We start from the raw sequence: 27127 nt of genomic DNA on the forward strand, positions 1-27127 counted from the left end.
CAACAAAAAGTCATTTATTTTTATTTGTCAGAAGCAAAACTTCATATGTTGTTCTACATAATAAAACTATTTTAATATATAATTCCAGGAGGTACAATTTTGTCTTAGGCATTTTTGAATGTAAACAAATTACTTCCCACTAATCTTTTCTTTTCCACTAGATTTTGAGTCCCAGTTGTTCAATTTTCAGTGATAGTCAGTTTCTTGCCATTAGTTTTCTGGTCTACTACATCTCTAAATTGCACTTCCAGGAGAGACTGTTCCCTTTCATGCAAATTGAACACCACTACTGGTGATAAAATGAGCAAAAACATCACGGAAATGAAAAGCAATGTTGAAGTTGCAACCCATGGCACAGATCATTAAATTATTACATCAACATTCATGATAGTGGAAATTTAAGGAACAATATTTGTACTGCCTGGCCCACTAAGCATGTCTGTGCACACCTGTCATTTTTTAATATGAGAAACATGCTTTCATAATAGTGTCCCTGCACTGAATCTTTATTCATATGACATGGCCTTTAGACATTGTCTTTTAACTCCAGGGATTACGTTGTCATAGTCAAATAAAAGCTGAATCTTGATCTGCAAATTCCAAAGCTAAGAATCACAGAAATGTAGATGCTGGAGGTACAAATGGCCAATCATGTTTTCTGATCCCTCTTTCTGCAAGAACAAGATTAGTATCTTTCAGACTTTGTGTAGTTTAGGACTACACAACTTAACTTTGTGTTATGTTCAGGAAACATAAGAAACTTGAAAATTTTTCTGTGTTCTTATTTTATTACATCTTTCTCCTCTTTTAAGCGTCTGTTTTCCACTTCCCACTCAGGAATGGCCCCAAACTCAGTCCCAAGACTGAGTTACCCTTACTACCCACAGAGTAAAACTTCCAGCTCATATGAAGAAGCTTTCTGAGCCTAAACTCTCCAGGAGGAGAGCTGAAGAATGCTCAGCAGCTCAGAGCAGGGTGGAGTGAAGGTCAGCCCTATTACAGATTGTAGGCAGTCCAGGCTCATCTCTTCCTCTAGCACAATATGGGTACTTTGCAATATAAGAACATCTTCTACCACAGACATAATCTTTAGAGTATGGAGAAACTCTCTTCCTTTTCAAATATTTTGTACTGTTCTGCCTTTTTATCTCCTAGACATCACCAGAGCCCTGTGCAATTATCATTATATCTGCAGATATCTTTGTGTGTCATTGAAATGCATTTCCATAGCATCCTGTTGAAACAAACTCCTCCTCAGTCTACAAGCTCTGCTTTATGGTCTTGTCTGGAATAGGAGGCTGGAAAAGGGATTTCTCTGTTGTAAAACAAAAGCAGTTGCCCCACACTCTTAAAAGCACAAGTGTTTACTTATCAGAACTCTGTTAGATCATTGCAGGTGCTTAATCTGTTTCAAGAGACAAACTCTTGCACAAGTAGTCAACAATAAATGATTCAAATTGCCTGCATGTTTGACTGGCAGACACACAGTCCCTACAGTAACCTGACTTGGGCAGGCAATGGAGAGCAAGAATCACATAGGTGCCTCATTTGAATGTTTTAACTGCTCCTGTCATCTTCATCATAAAGGAGGACAATCACCCGACCTGCCCATATCAAGTGGGATGGCTTAACACAGGAGGTAGTTGTACACCTCTGTCATCCACTTCTTTCTTTTTAAGGGCCACATTTATGTTTTATCTGTGTAGCAACCAGCACTGCAGACATGACTACACATCTTCGCTGCTCTGCTGATTATTTCTTCTAAGGAAAGGGAAGAAGTGATTTTTGTCCTTACCGTGTGAGCAGCAGCAGATAAGGGAGTTCTTTGAACAGGAGTTCGTCTGTGGCTGCGATTATCCCACAACACAATTTGGCCAGAGTATGTTCCACCAACAACCAGGTTTGGGTGAAAGCGGGCAAAACAGACAGACATCACAGAGGACTGGAGTAAAACAGGTAGAGAAGAAGAGTGAGAGGTTACTTTCATCAGTCATGTTCAGTTTTCCTCCTGCTGCAATTAGTATTTTGAATTTTAGAATCAGTGCATGACCCTTATTCACATTCCTTGAACATCAGTAATTCTGCTAAAGCCAACAGGACACACGCAAGGAGCTGATTCTGATCCTAAGATGAATAATTCCGTTGGTCCTAAGGAAAATATGAACCATAAGATAAGTCTCAGAATGATGCTAAGAACCTCTCCATGACACTGAACTGAAAGTGCTACATTTCCTTTTCAAAAATGAGGACTTCAATCCAAGAGAGGCTCCTGGCCCACTACTTCCCAGCAGGGATACTGCTTCCCATATTGCTTTCCTAACATTTAACTCTCGGATAATTTCAGATGAGTTTTGTGAGAGGCCACACAAAGTGTACCATAAGGTGTGCTGCTGTGAGAACATTGCCCAGTGAGCAATGTCTTGTTGAATCAATGACTGACTTCCCTGCCACAGAAAGGTCTTCTTCTGATAACAGAGCGACTCACACTTTGCTGTACATAGTTTGAGCAGAGGCATTTCTTCATCTTTGTAATGACAGCTGGGTTGTGTTTGTACATTTTCTTTAAACTGGGGATGCTGAGGAGCCAAACTGGTATAACACTTGTCTTGGCCATCTGGGAGAGTATTCCACAGGCCAGCATGGAGATGAGCATCTACCCCAATTGCCTCCTTCAAGTCTCTTTAAAATAACATACAACATCTGAAGTTCTCAAGGGAACAATCTCCAGAACCTTTAATTGCCAATGAGCTACATCCAAGAGCAACAATCTGTAATTCCTTCAGGTCCTCCATTCTCTTTTCAAGGAATTCTTTCCCATTTTTATGTAATTGATCCTGGATGTTTTCTCTATTTCATGCAAACTGGAAAGCAAAAGTTACAGTATTTGCATGATTTCTTGATAATTCACATACTAATAAAGGCAGTTTGCAAACAGAAGCAAATGTCATTTTTCCATGGCAGTTTTAGCGATGCTTACAAACCACAGAGAAAGATTTTAACTTCTATGGCAACTGCAGAAAGTTAACTTCGCTGTTAATGGGCACATTCTTAAAATCTCATTTTCCAATCATTTCCAACCAGTTTTGGTAACAGCCTTTGTTGTAGTTTAATGACTGGACCTTTTGAAATGGTGATATACCTATATGTGAATCGACTGAATTCAGTGACAAAGGGTTAACTATATTAATATATTTCAGCTGCATTAAAAAAACATTGCAGGCATTTAAGTAAACTTTGTTGAACTGAGAATACAGGAGCTGCCAAACTGAACTAGACCCAGTGTCTACCTAGCTGAGGATTCTGTCTCTGGCAGGGACGGCTGGAGTTATAAAAACTTTGACGTGGGCAGATGTGTGGTCATTTTGCCTTACTATGCCTTGTCATGATATCTAGTAGCTAGAGACTGGTTTCAGCTCATACAGTGGAGATTTAATAACCTTTCCAATAGGATTGGGATTAATTATGCCAACTCTTGATGTTTATAACTAGGTTAATAAGAATAAAGGAAAATGTGCTGTTTAAATAGCTTTTACTGAATTCATGTGGCTGGCTGATATCCGTTGTTTCAAGCCAGATTTTTTTTTTTGCTAAAATAACCTAGTAGAAATACTTACATCATACAGCAATATATTCAACCCTGTATTTTTGACCCAATAAGGCCAAAAATAATAAAATTGCCAGGATGATGAAATAAGTTGCTACTACCTTTTTCTTTCCTATTCTCTCTGAATTTTCAGGGGTATTCATTTGGCATCTCTGTTCCCTTTCTCTACTAAAGCTTTTCATACATTTATGTGATGTTATATAGTCTAATATCTAGTGACCACATATAATTGTTTATTTCAGCCTTTATCTATCTAAGCACTTAAGAACAGTAATCACACTATGGTCATAAGAATGCTAGTTCCCAAGTATCATTTCCAAGGGATGTATTTTATAGATAAGAAAAAAATATCTTTGAGTAACAGTACTTTGGTGCTACTAAGAGATTTAAAACTCAGCTACAACGCAGCTGCCATCCGGTTTCCACAGATCCCCCATACGTTATAATTAAAATGACCCTACAGCACATGTTCTACATTTTATCTCTTTGTTTAATGGCTTCATGAGTTGTTTTAATCAACCCTGCTCATTCCTTAAAACTAAGCTGACAGATATTCTTACATGAAGTCAAATAACCAGATGATTTTAAAATAGTACAGCTACACCGCTGTGTACACCCCACAGCAGCTACAAGGCTCCATATGTATTTTAAGAAACCCCAATTCAAACAGTCATTCCACAACAAAGTTCTCAGTTTGTCTGAAACAAACTTGGGAGACTCTGAAGCTGGGCAAAGAAGCCAAGTGGACAGTATTTTTAAATGCCATGTTTTCATGGTTAGAATGTTTTTGAGTTCAGAATCCCAGAATACAGCTGAATGGTCAGGATATAAACTGCTAAAGTGTGTTTTTCATAAAGTTCAAAAATAACCTACAGACATGACATGGACTTGGGCCCTCTGCACTGCTCCAAGTTTTACGTGTCATTCCAAAGTAACTTGCATTCTTCAACTGATGAAATATTCACATTCTTTTAATTATGTCGATATTATTTTTCTACTGAGGAAGAACTTCTGTAAAATATTAGAATTTAACAATTTCAGGACTCCACTCCATAGCATTTAATAAAGTGATTGTTTTCTTAAAGTTAATGTCAGTACTCAGATGAGTAAGGGCTGTAAGATCCAGCCCATTCATTTAAGAACTTTAAAAGCATTAATTTCTTAGCCTTAATAGGAAAAAGCAGCGGACAGGTCTCCAGTCTGTCTGAACAGCTCTGTGCTCAAGGAGAGCAACAGAAAGCATTCCCTTAAGCCTCTTCTGCCTCCGGGCTGAATCTTGGTTGCAAATTCAAGCAGTCTTGCTCGCTTAAAATATTTTGCCACTGACTTCAAAGGGGCAGGAACCAGCACATGGGTGGGTTTTAAAACAACTGCCTATCTTTCTTTGTGCTTCTCCTGCATCTTTATAGGGAAACCTCACAGCCCTTTCCAGTAATGATAGTAAAGCCTCCCAGTCTTTCTATTGGCTATATTTTACCTGCTCTATGCTTCATGCACAGAGGACAGAAGTACGTAATTTCACAGTACATGGCCACAGTGCATAGATAAATTTTATGTCACAAGGAAATTTCCTGGGGAGTTTTGTGCCACAGTGTAGAATAGGGGACAAAAGTGTCATCTTTTCCTAGGCACCACAGTACACCTGTGTCTGCAAGTTGTCAGCACCTTTAGGAGACAAGCAAACCCCCAGTGCTTGGTCACCTGCATTTTTCCAAATTCTCTGTGCCGTGAATCACACTGAGATTTGAAACCGTAATTTCAGAAACAAAGCAAAACTTGGCTCTGCTCTTGTCTCAGCAAAGAGAAAAATAAATGTCCAGCCCTTCAAGACGCCTGCAGTTCTGGTGACCTGTGCTCATGGCTGCCTTGCCCTGTGTGGAAAGAAGTGCTGTAGAGGGGACAGGCTAATGGCTCTGTTCAGCCGCCATCATCCCCTCCATCCATGCCAATGCACTCAATTTAAACAGGCCCCAAGCCCTCTTCAAGTGGTTGGCAGAGCTGTTTTTTATTTTAGAAGCTTAATCCAGCCCAGATTTGAATTAATGATGGCATATCCCTTCAACCACAGATACACAAGCTTAGGACAGACACTCATTTAGATTTTCCTTACTGAGAAGCCTGACCTCAGTACCCACATCTGATGTGTGCAAGGCCCCAGAGACTCAGCTGTCTGTGCTCATGTCCGTAGATTCAGATGGCACTCCGCCCAGCCACCAGTTGAACAAGTTCACAAAGACCTGGGTGCTAAACAATAATGACTTTAAATAGCCAGCAACAGCGAGACCTCTTCTGCAGGAAACCACCCCCGTAGGCAGCATTGCCATACTGGTGCCATATGCCTGCACTTGACACCAGATGGATCCCCAAACAATACTCTGTCAGTGGGAAGAAGTGATCGGAGGAGTTCACAGGCATTTCTAGCCTCCAAAATACTAAGTTATACTGCAGCAGGCACTCAGGAAAGTCCTGTATATATTTTCTACCTGAGCAAATACATGTGAAAGAGAACTGAGATACTAAATAAAGTCCTTTATTCTTGTCAGATTAATGGCTGAGAATCAACATGGAAAAGCAGAGGTATCAGATCAGAACACTGGTTCCACTTGTTGACTTTGCCCTGGCTGCTAAGATACATGGATTTGTACACAGAGAGTAGAGAGTATGTTCCTTCCAAGCATCTTGTTTGTTGTTAGCGTTAGCAGATATAATTCTGGATATTTCTGTTTCACACAAATGTCTAAGTATGATTAGTAGTTATGCAATAGTAAATAAATGGCAGAGAGTGTAACAACAAAAATACATTTTTTTCACAATTAAGTTTGAAATGGTACCTAGAAGATGATTTCCATGTATGGAAACCTACAGCAGAAATGTTAGCCTAAACTGTAAAGCTCTAAAACTACAAGACATTCTGTATTATTTTCCTATTATTTCCTATTGAACCACAAAATAGCAACTGAAAGATTTTGTGCAAGAAATTATCTACGGTACCATTCAAAATTCAGCTTCTACTGAAAATAAAATAGAAGCAGTTGACATCCCTCACATATTAAAAAAAAAAAAAAATAAAACCAAAGAAACACTTCTTGAAACCAAATGTCAAAATCCTGTTTAATTAAAAAAAGGAAGTTTATACTTGGTTATGGTGTGTGTTGACATCTATCCCTTTGATTTACAAGAGTATGGACTGGAAAGAACAGATTGCTTTATTCAAGGGAAAGAAAGGAGGGAGGGGGGCCCAGTGTGACAGGAAAGAGTGTAGGCTGTATTAACTTCAGTGCTTGTTAAAACATGAAGGATTAATGGTAGAAAGGGAGGGAAGAATTGTGAATGTCTCCAGCTTAGGATCTTCAAAAATGTTTGGGGATTCTAAGAATGTCTCACCAGACCACATGAAAGCTTCAGAGAGAGACGCAGCCACACGACTGCTCTAAATCCAAAGCTGGTATTGCTCCACTTATGCCATCAAACCAATGGAGCTGAAATGTAGCCACAAATTAAATTTATTTTTATTGAAAAAGTACTAAGTCCTTAAAAAGAAGGAAAAGTGTATGTCAGGAAACACAGTTCCTTCTTAGTTGAGTTTACAGGGTAGGTAAGTCTGACATCTAACCTCAGTGCTGACATCTCAGCATTGCAGCAGAGCACTCTGCTCAAGTCTGCAGGAAGGCAGCATCCAGCCTCACGCTTGCCTTACAGCAGTGCAGAAAGCTGAATCTTTTGCTTTCATCTTTGTAACTGCAAGTTCAGTCCGTGTCACTACAAGAATAAAATAATTAGAAGAAAGTCCACAAGCTTCCTTGCCAAAAGGGAAACTCTCCTTCAGCTCTTTTGGAAAGTGTATTTGCTAACACTATTCATTCAGTGGTTTTGTGATGACTCAGAAAAGCAGCAAAACTCTTTGCTGTACTGAAAATATAGATAAGTATGACGCTTCTCAAGTGTGGTATCAGGAAATTCTGCCTGCATTTATCCATGACTGTAAGCACAGATCAGTTTGGAAATCCTGAATTACTACAGACATGAAAGCCTGAGAACACAGCCCTTGCAGAATATCATACTTCATTCGATCGAGGATGAAAGAATTAAACCCAGGAGAAATGACGAGCAATTTCATAACAAGAACACATCAAAATCAAATTTTCTTTCTATCCAACTGCTTACATGCTAAGTATCCAAGTCTGTGTGTTTTCTCTCTGACTAGAACCTTTCTGCTTATCAAATTGCTCGGTCAAATCCTTAACATCTGTTTGCTTGCACATTAAATGGGGAAGAAATCACTTCCTTGTCTTGCCTGATTCACTTAGATCATGATATTTTGACTCTTAATTATTTTGATGAAATTATTCGCAAGCCTTAAGTGAAAAGTCTGTGACTGCTTTGTTAGGAATTGTTTCTAACAAATTTATTTCAGAGTCATCCCAACCTAGCTAAGGTCTCTAGAATCTACCATATGATAATATTACGTGAAAAAATTTTCTTGGCACGCAGGTCTGAAATGCCACTTGATAAGAAGTAGATTTAAAGTAGATCTAAAGAATGTTCAATTTCTGAAAATATGGGACTGGTAGCAGAATTTTTCCATTCACTATGAGAAATTCTTTAGAAATAAGTAATCACGTACATGAGACAAACAGAACAGAAATTTTCATACCATGGGAAATGTCAAGAGATTTTAAAAATAAAATCTTTGCTGAATTGCAGCTTGAATAATTTTATAGCAATGAAAACTCCTTAACATTCTGCATACATGTATTGTTACTCACTTTGACTTTTGTTTGATAAAGCATTTCAGACACAAAATGTGTCCATCCGCTTACCAGATTGTTGGTGAGATGAAGGTACTTACATGGTGCAAAGTGCCCTGGCAAATCCTGTTGGTTTTCCTTTCAACGGGAAGTAAGATCAATTGTAATCACCAGTCCTCTTTTATCAGTAAAGGGCTCATTGGACTAGATGCTGAATATTATTCAGACACTAGAACAGCCTGCCCAGGGAGGTGGTGGAGTCACCATCCCTGGATGTGTTCAAAAGCATGGAGATGTTGCACTGGGGGACATGATTTAGTGGGCTATATTGGTTGGTGGTACATGGTCAGTTGGACGGGATGATCCTAGAAGTGTTTTGCAACATCAATGATTCTATGATTCTATGACCAAAGGATTGTTTAACACAAATAGCTACCCTAAATGAAGAATCACAACCAAACCATAAATTCCACCTTTCTCTGTTGTGACCACCCTCCCATGGATGTGTCAATGAAATCCGTATGTTAGTTTAGTTGGCTTCAGATTTCATCTGCGTTCAGAAAATCAGTAAAATAAGTTATAGTGAACTGTCTGCAATAATCCATAAAGGGACAATAAGTGAGAAACAAAATATTATACATTTCATTTTCAACTCCATTGAAATGCTTAATTCTCCATTCCCCCCAGAGTCAAATATGCTTAAGGACATGATTTTTGAGAATGTTATAGATAGTTCTATTATGGCACCAGCAACTGCTGTAGCAAATACTCATAATGCTATGCAATGCCTTGAAAACTATATCCTATGCACAGCATGTTGTGAATATATTAAATCTACTGTAAGTACATGCTGATAATATAATAAGGAAAGAAAACAAATACTTCCCAGATCCTTTTTCATTCTCTTTAGAGCTTCTTTTGGCAAGCAGGGCAACAATTGCAACATTCAGTGCCAGAAGGTTCTGAAAAAGGCAGTGAATTTAGTATAGGACAAGTTTTCAAAAGCCATCTCCATCTGCATAGCTTTAAAGAATGTTTTATATTTCCGTGCATTATTATTCATGCGTGCGGATGGCAAAATAGAGCTGATGTAAAAAAAAGAGTCCATTGTAAAAAAAAGAAAAAAAAAGAAGAGTTCAGTTCAACATGTTTTGGTCAATATTCATCATCATAGCCCTTTGCATTCCAGAGGCTTTGCAGTGGGACAGTATTTTCAATACTACAAAATAAAAGAGAGGGTTTGAAAAGCACATGGGCATAGTTTACCTGGCATCCTGTTGTTCTGCAGACATGTGTGTGTACCAGAATGCCCATTTCCAGAAATTCCACTAGCTGAAAATTAGGTGTCACTGGATAAGCATCATCTATTCCTGTGCTTTGCCATAATCTCAGTGGCATGGATGGCTTAACGTAGGTTAGGTTCAGCCCTATGTTGGCATTGTTTTGCCTGAAGAACACTTGCTCACATAACTTATTCAAGTCCATCCTCTATGTCTACCTACCAGAATGGATAGACACTTCAAACATCCTCCAACATATGGTCTACTGTAATTTTTATTAAAAGAAAAAGTAATACAAAATGGAAAGATGCCCACCCATCTTCCATGGGACCAGACTGTATCTTAAGTCACTGACCTCTGATACAACTGTAGCAAAGAAAACATCTATTGATGTCTGTCACATCATACCTTAACTTATTCCTGACTCTCTTCCTCACAGAGAAAGCAAAACAAATGATCACTTGATGGCAAGTTCTGGAAATACCAGAGTTGGGTTTTACAGAGCATGCAGAGACAGCAAATTCCAGCCACAGAGAACAGGAATAGAAACATGAGTTGTTCTTGAGCTGTGATGTCATGTTTCTATGGCAGCAGTTCCCCAAACCACGCATTCGATCAATCAAACTACGCACAGCCAGAGATGAATTAGAAGCTAGCACAAGTGCTGCAAGAACAATTATCTACAACTCAGCCTGTGAAGCTGGGCATCATGGTCACAGCTGCTTTTAAGAGAGTTGCAAATTAATCTCAAGAGTAGCACTCAGTCCGACTGCCTTCCCCACCCTCGATAAAGCACAGGCCATGAGCGCAGTCAGAAGTTGAACATAGCAGATTAAGAAAATTTCAGGGCCCCAGCTGAAGAAATAAGTTTAAGTCCATCTTGTATCAGAAGGATGTTTATTCATGAAATTATTTGTAGACAACACTTCAAATATCTTGTGACTTCAGTGACTCCACTGATAGCCAAGCAAATTGGTAAGTGCTTTCCTAAACAGCCTTTCTTGATTAAGGACTTCAGAGAGCTACTGACCTCCCTTAAGGAGGAAGGAAGGAGGCCCTCACATTCAGCTGATCCTAGAAGAATCTGTAGAATTAGAGACACACAAGGCCCAACTGACTTCTGCACAATGTCAGTTACACAGAAGGGAAAGGGAGCATAAGATATCAGAGACAGAATCACTCGACTTCAAAGGCTGGCGGGCATCTCTGGAAATTATCTATCCCAAACCCTTGCTCAGAGCAGGGTCACCTAGTGCAGGTTGCTTAAGCTTTGGGTGAATGGAGACTCTGTGACCTCTCCAGGCAATCTGTGCCAGTGCTCACTCACCCTCACAGTAAAGGAGATTTTTCTTAACACAATTTCTTTTATTTTGAGTTGTGCCTCCTGCCTCTTGTTCTGACACTGGGTACCACTGAGAAGAGCCATCCTCCTTACTCCCCCATCAGATAGACAAATTAAGCAGATTCCCCCAAGCCTTCCTTTCGCCAGGATGAACAGCCTGAGGTCTCTCAGCCTCTCCTCACATCCGAGATGTTCCTGTCCCTTCATTATCTTAATAACCATCTCCTGGACTTGCTCCAGTGTGTCCATGTCTCTCTTGCCCAAAATTGAACAAATCTCTGTTTACTGGACCCTTCTTACTTATTAAGGATACTACAAGTATTTGACTGAGTAGAGCTTTACCTGACCCTGGAGATCAGTCACTTGTTTGTTTTTTTTTTCCCCAGAATAAAACTATGGGGTAACTTCAGCAGGAAGTAGTAAGGGAGCAAAGGGACAACAGTACATCTTATGCTACTTATTCCTAAGCAACTGGCATTTTGTACTCTGTAGTCTGTGTCACTTGGGCAAACTTCTATCAGTTCACTGTCAAAATAATTACAGTAATCTCTTCTTATCTTTTTGACTTAATTGTAGCTTCTAGTGAAGACTGACAGGCTATTATGTTTGCCCAAATCTATCACTTTCACTTCTGTATCATTTATAAGTAGTGTCACTACATAATTGGAAATAATTGAAAATTAATTAAACATTGCACATAGATACGAGGATTGAGAGATGGAGAGGCACAGATAAACAGCTATCTAGTAGATATGCAGAACCATAGGCAAGCCTGTATTTAAGAATCAATTCAAGAATAGTTGCTTTTGCACTCTTCCTGTCTCATATGGTATATTACTGTACTGATTCTGATATGAGTATGCTTTGCAGTCATAGAGCATTAGGAAGCAGCTGAGATCAGGCAGAAATAAAAGACTACTTCCCATTACATGCCCTATTTGTAATACCACTTTCTCTAAACAAACCTGAGTTTCCTGAAATTTCATATCCCACTTGCTCACATGCAAGGTCCTGCTATCTGGCTGAAGCATATAATAAATCACAAAAATTACTTCACACAGGCACTTGTTACTAAGAAAAGTTTACTTTTTATAATCATTTTAGCAAAAGCAAATATAGCATCATTATACAGAGTAGTGCTTATGCAAGGAGAATTGTTATGGGAGCAGACAGAGACTGCCCTTTTTGCTAGTTTCCAGAAGACTCTCTCCCCCACATGAAAAGTCTTCCAAGGGTAATATCAGTGTCTCAGGCAGTCAGCACGTGCTTTTACTTTCCCTTTGTGGGAAGCATGGAGTGTTAATCATCATTAAATCAATGTTGCCTGAATACAAAAGTTCTTTTCAGGGAACTACTTGTCAGTCACCCAGCCGTGGGGGCAGAGGGCGGAAAGCTTGATTTTAGACCTAAGGCAGAGGACAGTCAAATCCCAGGCTGAAATGATGGATTCGTTGGTTTGTGGGGCCTTTTACAGCACTTTAAAAGAGTAACTGTTTTATATTTTGTGCCAGGTAACAGAGAAAGAGGCTTCACTCCTCACACAGAGCTCCCACAGAGACAAAAATCATGAGGTGAAATAATTTTCTTGAATTCGGACCAAATGTACTCTCCATTGCAAGTAGCTTGCACTGCGATCTGTTGCAGAGCCGAAACAGAAAAGCCATGCCTACGGCTGTTTATCTATCATTTTCAGCGCCAATAGGGAATTGCATGTTATTTTATATCCTTTATGAAAAAAATGATGTGGAAGGATCCCTATGACTTACTGATTTCCCATCTGATCCTACATTTCTTCTGCACTCTAAAGCCTTTTAATGCTGGGAGTTTCAGATATATGAGAAAAACTTTAAAATGTAATACTCACATCGACAAAGGAAAGTTATGGGTTTTTTTTCCCTTCCTTCCTCTCTTTTTCTTAAAATATTTTATGCAGGGTCACGTTAAGATGTAACCATGTCAACAGCTATTAGCCTATAAAAAACCTTCAGGAACAATTGCGGGAATTTGGTGATATTTTTTTCCTGTGATTTTGGGATAGTAAGACAAATTTGCACTTTTTATCAACAGAGTTTCGCAAAATTTTAAGTGGGATGAATAATGTAATGTGTTTAGAAGTATCAGTAATCTAAGCCATCTGCAAAGGCATGGTTTTGCAAAGGCATCTCTTTCAGGACACTGTGGATTTTGTCACTGGTTGAGGTTTTGGCAAATCGTCAATATCACTACAATTTTCTCTTATGAAATACAGTTTTTGACTGAGATTTTTTTTTTCTTCCTTAGCTGAAGTTTAAAAATACTACATGTCTAACTGCAAACCCAAAGGTTAGGTTTTCTGCAAATTGAACATTGCATATTACATACCAGTAATTCAGAAAAGTGTACAGGTCACTCCAAAAGTAATGCCTCCTATTTGTTTCCATGGAAACTACAACAGATTCCACGAGCAGTATAGCCCTGTTTTTTAGAGCAAAAACTCAGCCACAAACCGCTATTTTTCAACACGGTCACCACCATTAGCTATGCATTTTCACCAGTGATGAACAAGAGCCTGCATATCACACACATAAAAAATCTGCACCTGTCATATCAAGAATGGCCAGCATGTTCTTTATATTTGGTCTGAAAGGAAGAATGCATGAACTCCAAGAAACCAAACAGCATATTTAAGTACAGATACATTACAAATCACTGTTTTAAAATATACCAAAAGCATAATGCTATAGCTAGTAATGACAGCATATAATTTAATCATATGACACTCTATTCTCTCCAAAAAAAACCTGAGAAGTAGGAACTGCCTAAAATCCTCTATTAAAAAAAAGTGTAATTTCCTAATTCTTTGATTCATAATTAAAATCTTAGTTTCAAATGAGGAAGATAATCTGTGGTAAGGATTCTGCTAAGCATGGAAACATTCTGTTGCTAGCAGACATTCTACGTATAAACAGTTCTCAGGTAATTCAGAATGTTAATTACTAATCGGGAAATTGCACCCACCTTTTGTATGAGCAGTCATTTCACTGATCGATGGGATATGGCATACAATTATGCTGTTATAATGTACACCTTGGCTTTGATGGGAGTGTTACTTTTCAGGGTTATGCACAAGATAACAATAGATCAAAGTCATCATGGAAAAAAAACAGCTTTGCTAAGGGGGAGGAAAGTTAAAGGTGAATTTCAGGGAATGCACACAACTCCATGCATCCAGTTTGCATCCCTTCTGTCTAAACACTGATGGTTAGCTTCTCCTCACCCTTACTATGAAAAATATCACTATTTGGTTTTGTGTTAAAATAAAGTCAGTTTTAGGAGAGATTTGAATTAAAAGGCTATGTGGAAAACTTCCACTATGTGGAAAAAGTGGCATACTTTTTCTTGAGCTGCAGATGCTAGCAACCACATTAACACCTGTGGCATTTTTTCAATAAAGTAGGATGGGGCATTTATTACTGGTGATCTCAAGACTGCATAAGACACTGTGGCACCCAAACTGGAAAGTACATTTACACATTCCCAGTGCCTTTTTTTGTCCTCCTCCAGTAATGACTCTGAGCTCAGTAGCATCCAAGAAACTGTCTCTTGTCTATTGGGTCCTTTGTCTCCTCTACATCACTGCTGAAGACAGTCTCTCCTCTCACCTAGAAGCGTGAAAAGCATTTTCCAAAGACTACATTCATCTTCTGGATGCGTGGGTGTAACTTCTACTGACTCACACACAATCTCTCCACAAGTACTGGAGCAGTAATCATAGGCCAAACAATAGTTATTTTTAATCACCAAAGGCTAGAAGTGGCACAAACTCCAATCAGCTGAGGGCAGGAGGAAGAGTCTAAAAACAAAACCTGAGAGGAAAGACATGGGCCCTTGTTTACTGAAATCCTCACAGCACAAACCATGTGCTGTGTTTCTGTGTTCCAATCTGGACAAACAAGACAGTACAGTGGGAAAAAAAAAAAAGTTTTAGCATAAGAACAAGAATAAACGTATCCTTCTATCACAACCCATATTTGAAACTGCTCTTCCCTAGTAGCAGTTAGAAATTCCCCCAAATTTAAATACAAAACTGTACACCTTTGCATCTCCATGGATTATTACAGTGTGCAAATGACTATATAAACATGAGTGTAGTACCAACACTGTGTCCTGCAGAACACGTAAAGAAAAGCTCTACTCAGCTCTACAAAGATCATCTTACCAATGGTGCACAGAGGACAGAAACAGGAATGAAAACAAAACAATCTTTATATTTATGAAAACGCCTGATTCCATTTTTTTCAGTGTTTTGATATTACAGAATTTTTGATTTCTGTAATTTTGAAATTACAGAAATTCTCCAACAAATTTGGGTCCTTGGGCCTCAAAGCATTTCCAGTATGAGAGCTGACCCAACATCTTCACAGTCAGACATTCAGAGGTCCACTTACCAGAGAACTTCATGTTTAGGATCACAAGATAATTTGGTTATATAAGACCTCAGGAGATCTCTAATCCAACCTCCTGCTCAAAGCAGGGACAACTGTGAAATCAGACTAAGCTGTTTAGGGCTTCTTCCAGCTTGAAATGACAATGGTGGGGGCTGCTCAACCTCTTTGGACAGCTTGCTTCAATGCTTTACTGTCCTCACATTGAAAAAAGTTTTTCCTTAAGTGGAGTCTGAACCTCTCTTTTATTTCTCATTCTCCTAATGCGCACCAAATTTCAGTGGTAATTCAACAACCTAGCTCTCTTCTGTAGACCTTTCTTGGAGGGAGACATTTGCCACCTTCTCAGAACCACATCTTTGAGATTTAAAGCATTTTAAGGACAGACCACATATGTCCTCTCTCATAAGAAACTCAGGAACAGTGCAGTTCATCTCTGGGGCTGGAAATGCTGCTGGTTTTCTTTGGCTTGCTTGATTTCATTTGGGAAACTCTGGAAAGTTTGAAGGGAGCTTAGGGTCCATCATTTCTTTTGTCTCTGAAGAATTGAATCCTACATGAAACTTAGCAGGAACAAAATGAGGAGGTCCATGTGGAAAAACACCAATTATCACCAAAAATTGCTTATTTTTTTCAAGTCTTCCAAGTATACTTTCTTAACAACTAAATTTTTTGTAATGCTTCTATTACTTCAAAGTTGTGGAGGGACCTCTGTTTTGGCCTCCAGAGAGACGGAAACTCAAGGACAAGAGGAAAAGGAGGATATTAGTCATACATGCTGTTACTGCAGCTTTCTCCATACATGAGTCTCATGGATCTGGGCACTCAGCACCTTTAGGAGACAGGGTGCTGGAGCAAAAAGGACATCTGAAGGATTTTATGTTGATTTTGAAAGAGCAGACAACAACAAAGGAACCAAATCAGAGAAAAAAAAGGCAACTCTGGCCAATATCTGCCACTAAATACAACCCTTCACTTACCTCAGTGCATCTAATTCTAAGCTACGCGTTTCTGACTCCATCCATTCAGTTTAAAAGGGAAAGACCACACTAGCATAAGCAATGAAGAGTGGTCAAACACATAGCTTAATGACAGCGTATAGAAGCCACTACAAAAAAGATAGGGGAGAATGAAACATTTTGTGGTGCAGCTGAGTGGCTGATTTCTGTACCCAATCCACCAATATTTTCCAAGCATGGACAGCTTTTCTTGAAATTAAAATAGAAAACACAAGCCCCATATCCCACAAAATTTTAAAAAAAATAATAAAAATCCTGACAGCTTAGCAGTGAGATGGAACCAACCAAGTAAATTTGACTGCATGGCATTTTAGGAAAAGGACAGAAATAGCTGCAGCTATTAAAAGAGATATACTGCTGAAATATTTTTGTGATTATGCTAAAAGTTGATCTGATTTCTTCATAGAACTCAAAAATGCTTCCTGCTTCCTCAAATGAAAAAGCTACTTCATATATGCTCTCCTTCCTTAAAAGTACACTGAATGGAGTTACTTCTAAGTGTCAGCTTTGTACTTTCCACTACCTGTTGAGACATTTTGAAAAAGAAAATTAATATATGAGGAAATCATAGAATCATAGAATTGCAAGGTTGAAAATGACCTGCAAGACCATCTAGTCCAATAATCTAGAATAAACCAATGTAGCTGTTTTTTTATTGTAGTTACTGCTGCTGCTTTGGTTGTAAGAAAGCAGAACTCATCAAAGCTTCCAAACTCAAAGCAGAGTCTTCCAAATCAGAGACTAAGATTGAAAGCAGTTTATTTGCACAACACTAGCATCTATAGCTACGTTTCTCTACCTTTCCTTTCATGAAGTAACAGATGTTTGAAGCTCACATCCTGATACCTCAGCCAAATTCAATAACCTCACTTCAGCTCCACAAGAAAGGAAATATTTTGTAGCATCCTCAAGTCCCCTAGACACTGATTATTGCTTCCCTTCTTGCCTTCCATCCCTGCAGATCAGCTCTAATCTAAAAGCTAGAAAATCTGGTATAAAAGCAGTACTGTACATATGCTTATAGTCTCTGATAAGAGGGAGAGTACAAAAGATCAGACTTCAAGTAGCCTGTTTAGAGCAAAGACAATTGGAGTTCTCATTTACCTTACTCCATCAGAGATATTGATGCAAAATTTCAGATACTTCTTTAGGTCACTTTGGCTTAGGAAGCTTAAATCAGCCTACCTGGAAACATGAGCAACGTTATGGGCAGAGATGACTGTACTATATAAAAACTGGGCAATTTACTACAGGTAATCCTCATAATTAATGCAGGGTAAGGTAGATTTTTTTCTTGCTGTTGTTCAGAGAAAAGACATATAAGAGACATATAAGCATTTTCTAAGAGAGTAAGACTGAGAAATAATACGATGCTCCTCCTCTTATCAATAGTACAGAAATGATCACATCCAAAGCCAGCCTCATGCACAGCATAAATCAGTATAGGATTGAGCTCATGTTGAGCTCAATATCATATCATCAATAATTCTGCTATACTATTTTCATTTTTCTCACCCCCATCTAAATGCAGACTACCAGTAGCTGAGAGGAATAGTGTAAACTGCTTAAAATTCTCTCACCAAACTGGGGGAGAGTCAATGTGATTTCCATGTCTTTGCTGGAAATCATTCCCTCTCTGGATACTGCCAAACCAACCCAACCAGGGCTGACTCATTCACAGGGCCTCATAAAGTACTTCTGAAAGTCTTGGTTTTTGCCTTTGGAATGCACTGCATTACACCAAGAGTTTGTGATGCTCCAGCATGGGGGAAGAGGACATTCCTGACTTTTCCCTACAAGGAAATTCCCAGTCTGCAGGCTACAGTATTAAAGATACGCTCAATTTATTCCTCAGTACCCAAGGAAAGCATTGGACATTCATTCCTTTGGCAAATAATATCACCCTTCCACTTTGATTATGCTTTTGAGACAATATTTTTTGCTTGCATAGGAAAACAAATGAACAAAGTACCAATCCCTCACTCTTCCTTGCTTTCCCATTTCTAGTTTTGTGGTAAAGAGATGTATGATGAGCTATAGAGGAAAAAATCCGTGGGACTCCCAGCTAAAATACATTACTGAGTAAAAGAGAAATACACAAATCTAAACAAGGGCAGTAACAGTAGAAGAAAAGAAGTATTCCACAGGAGGAAAAAGTAGAAACCAGTAGGATTGCTTTGTGTAGAAAGGATTTGATAGGATTTTATATGACAATTCACATGAATCAGTGAGTAGGATAAACAAGTCCCATTGGTCCCTTGATACATATTAACTAAAACTGAACGCAGTACTTCTAGCATAGCATACTGTAGAGCTTTGAATTTTTCTATCACCTACACTGTATTAATGAGCCAACAACCTAATGTGAGATTAAATTGTGCAAGAATTTCTTAACAGTAACATAATTTGTGACAACAGCTGGAATAAACATTTAGTGAATACATCATCCCCATTTGAGGACTGAAATCAAATGCTTTTCCGAGTGGAGTTGGGAAAAAAGTTCATCACCAGTAGATTGTGGCATCACTGTCTGCCATGACTGACAGATAACTTCAACTGAAGCCCATAGCTTCTGGCAACTTTCGACAAAGGCTCTGGGAAAGACTGCCCTTTGGTCTGACTGTGACAATTTCTGTGATTCTACAGAAGATTACAAAAAAGTCGGGAGAACTTGAAGAAAGTGAAGAAATTCCTTGGCAATCATTTCATTTAAATCTTTGTAATATACCAGGAAAGGCAAAAAAACCCATGGTACTTAGTTTCAGAAATTCACTAAATATGCAAAAGAAGTCAAATTATAGAAAGTTCTACCTACTGAAGTTTAAACAACTCTTTAACTGTCCAGGGATGTTTCGCATATCTGTGTCTACTGATGCCACCAGAACACTTGAGGTGGAATTTCTTGTCGAGAAATGGCTTCATAAACCATTGATGTCTACGGCTTCAAAGAGGGGTCCTGCAGGAGTTCCTCTACTGTCACATCTGAAATGAGTTTCTACATGTTTGTATCTCACTGAGTTCAAAAATTGAAAGGCAAAAGATTAGTCACAATCAGATAGTGTGTATCAAGACCATGTTTCAATAGAAACTCTTTGAAAAAGTAAATAGAGATCTACTGGAAAAATAAGCTCAAAGTGATGTATGTTTGTCATAGCTTGCTAACCCAAGGTGTGTTCATTTCTAGCCGCCAGGATGGACTGTTATAACGCCATGTGTTCCTGAAGAAAAATTGTGCATGTCTCACAGAAGACCTAGATAAATGACTGAATCAGGGAATATTTCTTTTGCAAAATAGTAATATAAATGTTATGAGGCTAAGTAATAATACAGTAGGTTTACATTAACTGAATATGTGAATTCCAGACTTTGAGGTAAGAAAATATTTTTTCTCATCTTCCATCTCAATCAAGGCCTCAAGTCTCATACTTTTTGCTTCCCTCTTTATATAATGTGGGTCTCCTTGTCCAGTGTAAGATGCAAAGGATATTCCACATATCAGAAGCCGAACATGATTCCAACTCCTAACAAATGCATAATGCAAATTACCTGTGGACAGTTTGACCAAGAAAATAAATATTTTCCACAAATACAAGAACTGATTTAATTTCACTGAAATATGATTAATCCAGGATGTATGTGAAAGCATAGTACCACATGTGTTTCTCAAAATACACAGGCTTTAAGGCTCCCGTACTAAAAAGTGAAACATGCAACTTAATGGGGGAATCAGACAGAAGCCCACCCAGGCCAAATCTTCAGCAATTACTTTGCCTACGTATGTTTTTCTAATGGAAAATATAGCCTGTCTCAGTGCTTTCAATTTATTGAGTCATACCTCTCCTCGTTTAAGAGTACTGACTTTTAAAACTAGACACTTTTTTTAACTAACAGAACCATTGTTATGCCTCTAATCAATCTCTCTTTGTGCACTCAGTAGGTCTACTCTGAATCTAGCAATTAACTCACAAAATCAGCCTAGTTCAAAGATTATTCTACCCAAAACTGTAATGGGCAGTCTCTTCTCTTGAATATTTTGTTTAAAACATCAGGATGCCTGTACATCCTAGAAGAATTTGAGCACAGGATCTAAGCTAAGATCTTAAGCATTCTGAAACAACACATCAGTCTGCTGAATATGATATCCAGAAAAAATGCAAGTTCTCATTTCAAAGGTAACACACACACACACACACATACAAATACATATATATGAATCTATATGGCATATTTTCTGAGCAGGCCTAGACTCCTTGTGAAGTTGTTTTTCAGTATAGCAAATTAGAAAAACATGCCCAGAATTAAAGGTTACTTAATCGGGTTGAAGCACTAACTTCAATTCCAGCAACTCCCTCCCACTATGCTACATCTGATAATGTACCAAAGTCCAAACAGAAACTTAGTTCAAAAAGATGTTTGGTCCCTGAATGTAAAATGACACTTAGCTTACACAATTAGCCAGGTAATACATATCCTTCCAAGAAAAACAATTTTTACCGCAGAATAATCTGCATTTTACTAATCTCTGATTGTTAAGTTTTACTTGCTGAAACTTTTCCATATGGCTTTCTGAACGCCACTGTCCTGTATTTAATTACCACGAAAGGATATTAATAAAGAGGTTGGAAATTTGGCCCAAGTCCTGTTCCACAATTTGGACAGTTTGATGGAGAGAGAGCCAATGTCAACTGACATTTCTGTCAATATGAGGCTGTGCCACTTCACACAGAAAAGCAGTGGGAAAAGAAGAGTAAATAGACCTATGGAAATAAAACATCCAGCTATTTTTGAATTGCTCATAGACTTCCAAAACAGCGTGGTCATAAAGTAGCATTGAGTGAAGTGAAATATTGGTTATCTAGCATAGGGGACCGTCAAATGGGAATTGGTGGCGTAATCCTTGTAATCAAGAAAGTTTTTATCAAGCTGTAAGATGCATGCCCAGAAATGCACACCGTACTTAAGAATTTTAAAGGCAGAACATGATGCTGAGCATAGCCAAGGCAAGGATAGGCAGCTTGGAGTGCAAAGGATGTGAGGAAGCTAACGTGGGTGGGAAAGCATATGTTGCTGTTTGGATGAGGAAGTGGTACACCACAGTTACTTCATAAGTGCAAGGGCTTTATAAACTAAATCTCTTAGGAAGTGTTTTAAATAGACCAAGAATGACACGCAGTCCCTGACAAGCTTGCAGTATTGTACAAGAAGGCTGGATTCCTTCTCAAAACATTGGACTGCTGCTTGTACTTTTTCCAAAAATGCTTATTTTTAACCTCAACTGCTTCATATAAATACTGAGCAGATGCACCATGTAGTAAACTCTGTTTTGTCTACCATGAAATTAATGGCTTCCTCTGTCTTACCTGACAATGGAAAACATATTCTGGTGTGGTTTTCTTGAACTTCATGTTCCATACCAGGGCTACCCCATCAGGCTCATGTGGAGCATCTTCATTATTGTTATAAGATGCAACCATCAACTCAGGGTACTAGGAAAAAAAAAAAAGAGAGAGAATGAAATGAACTGGATGATGAAGAAGGCATGCAAAATCAGATGAGAGAGAAATAATCTCACTCTACATATGGAATATCTGGTTTTAATTATAATACATGCTAGTTCAACCTCAGTATTTAGCTACATTTTGGTTTTATATTTTACTTGTCCCTGATGTCCTTAAAGCCCCTGCTCCTTGCTCTGTATTGGTTATTCTCACATATCGCAAAGGCAATGTTATTTTCTGCATATAATTCTCAGAAAAGACAACTAACAGGATATTTCATAAAGGGAAGTAAAGCAAAGAATACAGTTAAAAGGAAAAATCTGAAAGTTTGAGCAATTGTAATGTATTTGCTTAACCATTTCTTCAGAATCATTGCCTTAATTGATTTTGATGGTAAAATCATTGTGAAGATAGCACTTATTTTGAAACTCACAATTCCTCAACATCTCACAAAACTATTCCTTCTAATTTCAGTATGCACTCTTCCTATTCACTTATACATAGAAACAACTTGAAAGCTCTTTCAGATGATTCAAATAGCAAACAAATTTTGCTCACTTTTGCAAGACGGTGAGGTCATCTGCTAAAGCTCAGGGTGACATCCAATTCCACTGACTCAGTAAGACTATTCCAATGAGCACTCTGAAATAGATTCATATTTTCTAGTGCATGCATTATCCACTGATGTATATAAGTAGATATGCACCACACACATATGTATTTGCCCCGTATGTATATATATACATATGCATACCTATACATACTATCATATATTTCCTGTATTTCTGACACCCAGTACCTCTGTAACCTCTGTCCTTCCCTCTAAATAGTCCAGATAGGGTAATGGACTTTATGGTACATCTGGAGAAGAACACACAGACTCTGGCAGACCAATGATCTAGCAGCACCAGTTTGTTGGACCCACATCCTCCTCTTGTAAACTAGGAATGCTTTCCCTCAAAATTTCCCAATGGTAATTGCAAGTCATTGTCACTGTCTTTCCCAGGTAAGTTCCTGCCAAACTATTCACCACTTCATAGGGGAAGAGCACAGCTGGTACGTGTAAAGGAAGCGGGACAAAGGAACTGCCAGCGATGCTGCTGGGAGCTATGAATTTGGTCCACACCAGGCATTTTAAAAATTACAAACACTCTTTTCTATCATTACTAGTGTGGCTTGATGCCGTCTGATCCCAAAATTCATTTGGAAGAAATAATGCATACAGCTGTAACTTTTGTCATCAGCAACTCTTCTTTCCCACTTTGGCTACATTTCCATGGATAATATATCATGGAGCTGATGATTGTTCTATTCAAACTATCATTTCATGTAAGAGATCTGAGCCAGATCCTGGAATCATGGGTGGAAGGACCAACAATGGTGTGTGGTCACCACAGCTATCCCTTCCCCTTTTTGGAAGAAGGTGGCTCTGATGGGGGGGGGCACCTATGTTCCACCAGAGCCTGGCTGGTGGCACTGCTTGTAAGGGCACCCAAACTTCTTCTACGAGACTTAGAACATGCACCAGAGCAACGACGTCTTCCTCCTCCAGAACTCAGACATCCAAAGGTGGTTTGATTCCACACAGCCTCTAGGGACACAGCTGCATCAGTCTGCCTTCCTCTGCTCAATGCCTTCTGAGATCTCTCTTTTCTCTCTCATGACAGAGATTATAACCACTGCTGAACAGCGAGTTTAGCTTCTCCTTTGAACCTTTTCATCCCATATTGGCCCTGGTCCAAGGAAGCAGCACGTGCAGAAGGCTTTTGCCAGCGTGTCTCATTTTTACCGAGCAAGTCAGGTACCAGTTGGGCCAGCGGCTGAGCCCATGCTATTGAAGGGGCAGTTACCTCAGCAGGCAGAATCGCCACTAGGAGACAGGTCATGAACAGTCACAGGTACCAGTATGGGGTTTGTTCATGCTTCTGGAGTTTAGTGAGCATGTTCTGGTTGACAGTGCATCTGGGCATAAACAAACACTGACTCACGCCTTGCTGGTCTATATGTACGTTTTGCAATCAAAGTTTATGCAACAGTCTGGAAATACAGTTTCAGGTTTGCACAGACACCAGAGTCACATCCAGATGAGCAGTGCCAAGAAGAGGCTTTTTGATTCTGCAAGAATAGAGCCAAATGCACCACCACAAATCCATCAGTCTGTTCTACCAACTTGCATTTACAGCTGTTCAGTCCTCACTGAGCATCCGTCTGTCCCAGGAAATTCCCCCATGGAAATGCTGCAGTGTGAAAAAGCATTCAGGGCCGCAGCCTGACAGTCAAGAGGACACAGCAACAACCCTGCAGCTGTAGCTTTCCTGGCTTCAGGCAAGCTGTTACCTCCTCACAGACAAAGCAAGGTGATCCCATGCTCTGTTTACATTCACTCTTCTGAGCTTTTCCCTCAGTGCTTTGATGAAGGATTGAGTCAATCTTCCCTTTGCTCCAAAGAGAATCAAGGAGCTCGTGGTATGAATGATCACATATTTTACATGTGACTAGGAACAGAATAACTTGTTTCATCAATGCATCAAGTCCCTTTGTTTGATTAAGCTTTTATTCACCCCCAGGATGTTTTGCAGCAACACTTCTATCATAGAACATTGAGCAACGTATTCCACAGTTCCCATGACTATTTGAGCTGTCCTTTGGCACACTGGACACCACCATGGTCTGCAGTGTGTGTGAGAAGCAAAGCTAGTGGTCAGGCGAAAGGTCTCCAGCTGTCTCCAGCCTCAGCTGCAATGCACACCTCGGGGCAAGTCAGCGAGGCCTGGTGCCTCCTCCCAGGCCACAGACAGTGTGGAGGAGCCTCGGCACACAGAAGCTCCTGTAGGGTGACGGGGAGTTGAGCATGAGGAGTTAACGTAGGGGAAGGCAGGAGGGGCCACCCTGGAACAAAGAGGTGGGAAGCAGAACATGTCTGTGCGCCCCAGGGGCTGAGCAATTACATTTGGCAGTGCTCTTCTGAGGCGGCTTTTTTCTTGCTGCCCTGGGAATACAGTCAGAGCTGCCTGTTAGGAAAATATCAGATAAGAATTCCATGTAATTTCCAGCCCCTGAACAAGTGAACAACCTAAGATAAGTGTTTCCTCAGGCTTATATTTGATTTCTGTGGAAATCCATATGTGCTTATAGGCCACCCACATCACACCAGTGCGTACCTGCTCTTAAGCTGACATTTTGTACAATAGCAAAGGGATACATCCTTCATTTTGCACACAGGGCATGAGGTGGGTGTCACAAGCAGCCTTTGCACACATGGAGCAGGTTGCAGTGGGCTGCTGTGAGCACAGCCCCAGCCCCAGTCAGGCCAGTATGGCCTTCGTGCAACATGTGCCACCCTCCTGGAGAAGCACTCAGAGTGATGGAAGCAGTCCTGTGGCCATTTTGAGGGGAAGGCAATAGGGCTGGATACAAGAACCACCGTGTTCTGTGCTACTTATCCTCGCCCCAGTAAAAACACACCACAGGAACAACTCTATGTCCTCCTGGAGCAATTTCATTATATCTGTACCATGGACCCTGAAGCAGACTCCTTGATTCCCTCCCCCAGAAAACCAGCTCCTTTTCTCCACTCCAGGCTGACACTTAGGATCAGGCTAAAAGGAGCTGAAGCACAGAGGAGAGGGCAGCTGGAGTGAAACTGGGACCAAAAAATTTGACAGGACCCTTGATGATGTGTGCATACTAATCCCAGCTCTCCAACAGAGTAACTCATTAACCTGGTTTCTTTGCCTTGCTGATGTGGCTGTATTGGTTTGGTGAAGCTGAAGCAGCTCTCCAGTCAGTTTTAGCTTGCAATATGACAGCGCTTTGCGGTGCACATATCTTGGATACCTTCCAGGCACATTACTTTAGCATGTGCCCTGGGCGGCTGCAGTCTTCTCTTTCATAACTTGAAGAGAGGATCCAAAATTTTCAGAGATCTCTTTTTGATCTTTTCAAATTGCTCAGACACTTCTACACTTTGAGTTTTAGTACATTAAAAAAATAAAAATAAAAATAACAACAAAAAAATTGTATTCTTGTTTTCATTTTAATATATAGAATCTATGATTCTATATTATTATTTATAACTGCTCATTAAAATGAAATGTTAATTATTTTGTTATTTTTCATTAATATAATTTTAATGCGTTTGTCCTAAAAGGAATTCCATGTGATGAAGGACTAGAGAGGGGAGAAAAAAAGGGGAGTAGGTAGGTTTTTTAACCTATAGTTTTAATATAAAATCCAGACTTTGAAGATTAAGCAGCATATATAGGAAAAGAAAAATGACAAATTCACTGGTGCCTGCTAATCTTCATCATGGAGAAACACACATTTACTCACTCTGTAAAAATGATGCTGACCATATTTTTTTAGGGAGAAGCTAGAAGTCATACAGAAGCATATCTTCCAGCTTCACATCTTACCTGCAGAGACCAATCCATACAGGTAACAACACGATGCTTTGACCAGTGCTCATCGTAGAACTGACGGTTAAAAGAAAGGTTGGCTCCTGCTTGAACATCTCTGTGAATTCAAACAAAATGACACTTCTTGAAGTAACAGTAAAAGGCTCTTAAAATCAGTGCAGAAGTTTCCAACGACTTTTTCTCAGACCTCTGGAACAGTTTGCCACCTTGAGTTAATTGCTTTCACCAACAGTCTTGAAGGAGTAATGACTTTGCACCATGGAACAAATTTTATACATATTTGACCAAACCAGATTTCTTAATTTCCATTGCCTTCCTGACTTCTCTAGTTGGCTCTTTTGGGACACCACTACTACCTTTCTCACAGGACCAAGTCTGATCCTGGCATTCAGCATCTCCTTTTCCGAACCTTCATGTCCAAGCTACAACCAAATTTCTCTTCTTTTTGACTCCCAAAATCTTCAAGTTACACTACCTCCTCTCAGTCATGGAGATGACAGATGCCTTCTGGCACCACTGTGACTGGCTGAAGCTCAGTGCTGGTGCACCACTGCCACACCACTGCATTCAGTTGTCATGGGGTGATGCTCTGGAGCAGTCACCTATAACTTCAGCACAGCACATCACCTGATTTGCCAGGAAGCTTCAGTGGATACACAGCTGCTGAAACCTAAATACTTCCTGTCACATTAGCAAGTGTTGCTTCTTGCACTCCTTATCCAGTGCTGAACATGCAGTGTGTCACCTTCTGTCTTATGTGTTTAGATTGCAGACACTTTGGGAGACTGTGATTT

General features: G+C 39.5%; 1 protein-coding gene across 7 annotated transcripts in view; it reads right to left on the reverse strand.

The window, feature by feature from the left end:
• DYNC1I1 (dynein cytoplasmic 1 intermediate chain 1) overlaps positions 1-27127 on the reverse strand; it is a 180871-nt gene that overhangs the window by 47660 nt on the left and 106084 nt on the right. For all 7 annotated transcript variants that reach the window (XM_090142776.1, XM_090142777.1, XM_090142775.1 and 4 more), the window contains 3 exons: positions 26331-26430; positions 21778-21903; positions 1796-1942 (listed from right to left, as the gene is read on the reverse strand). In XM_090142776.1, the coding sequence (XP_089998902.1) occupies positions 1796-1942; positions 21778-21903; positions 26331-26430 (373 nt within the window). The remainder of the gene's footprint in view (positions 1-1795; positions 1943-21777; positions 21904-26330; positions 26431-27127) is intronic.

This window comes from Phasianus colchicus, chromosome 6 (genome assembly GCF_987193195.1).
Source record: "Phasianus colchicus chromosome 6, bPhaCol1.hap1.1, whole genome shotgun sequence".
NCBI classification, from domain to species: Eukaryota; Metazoa; Chordata; class Aves; order Galliformes; family Phasianidae; genus Phasianus; species Phasianus colchicus.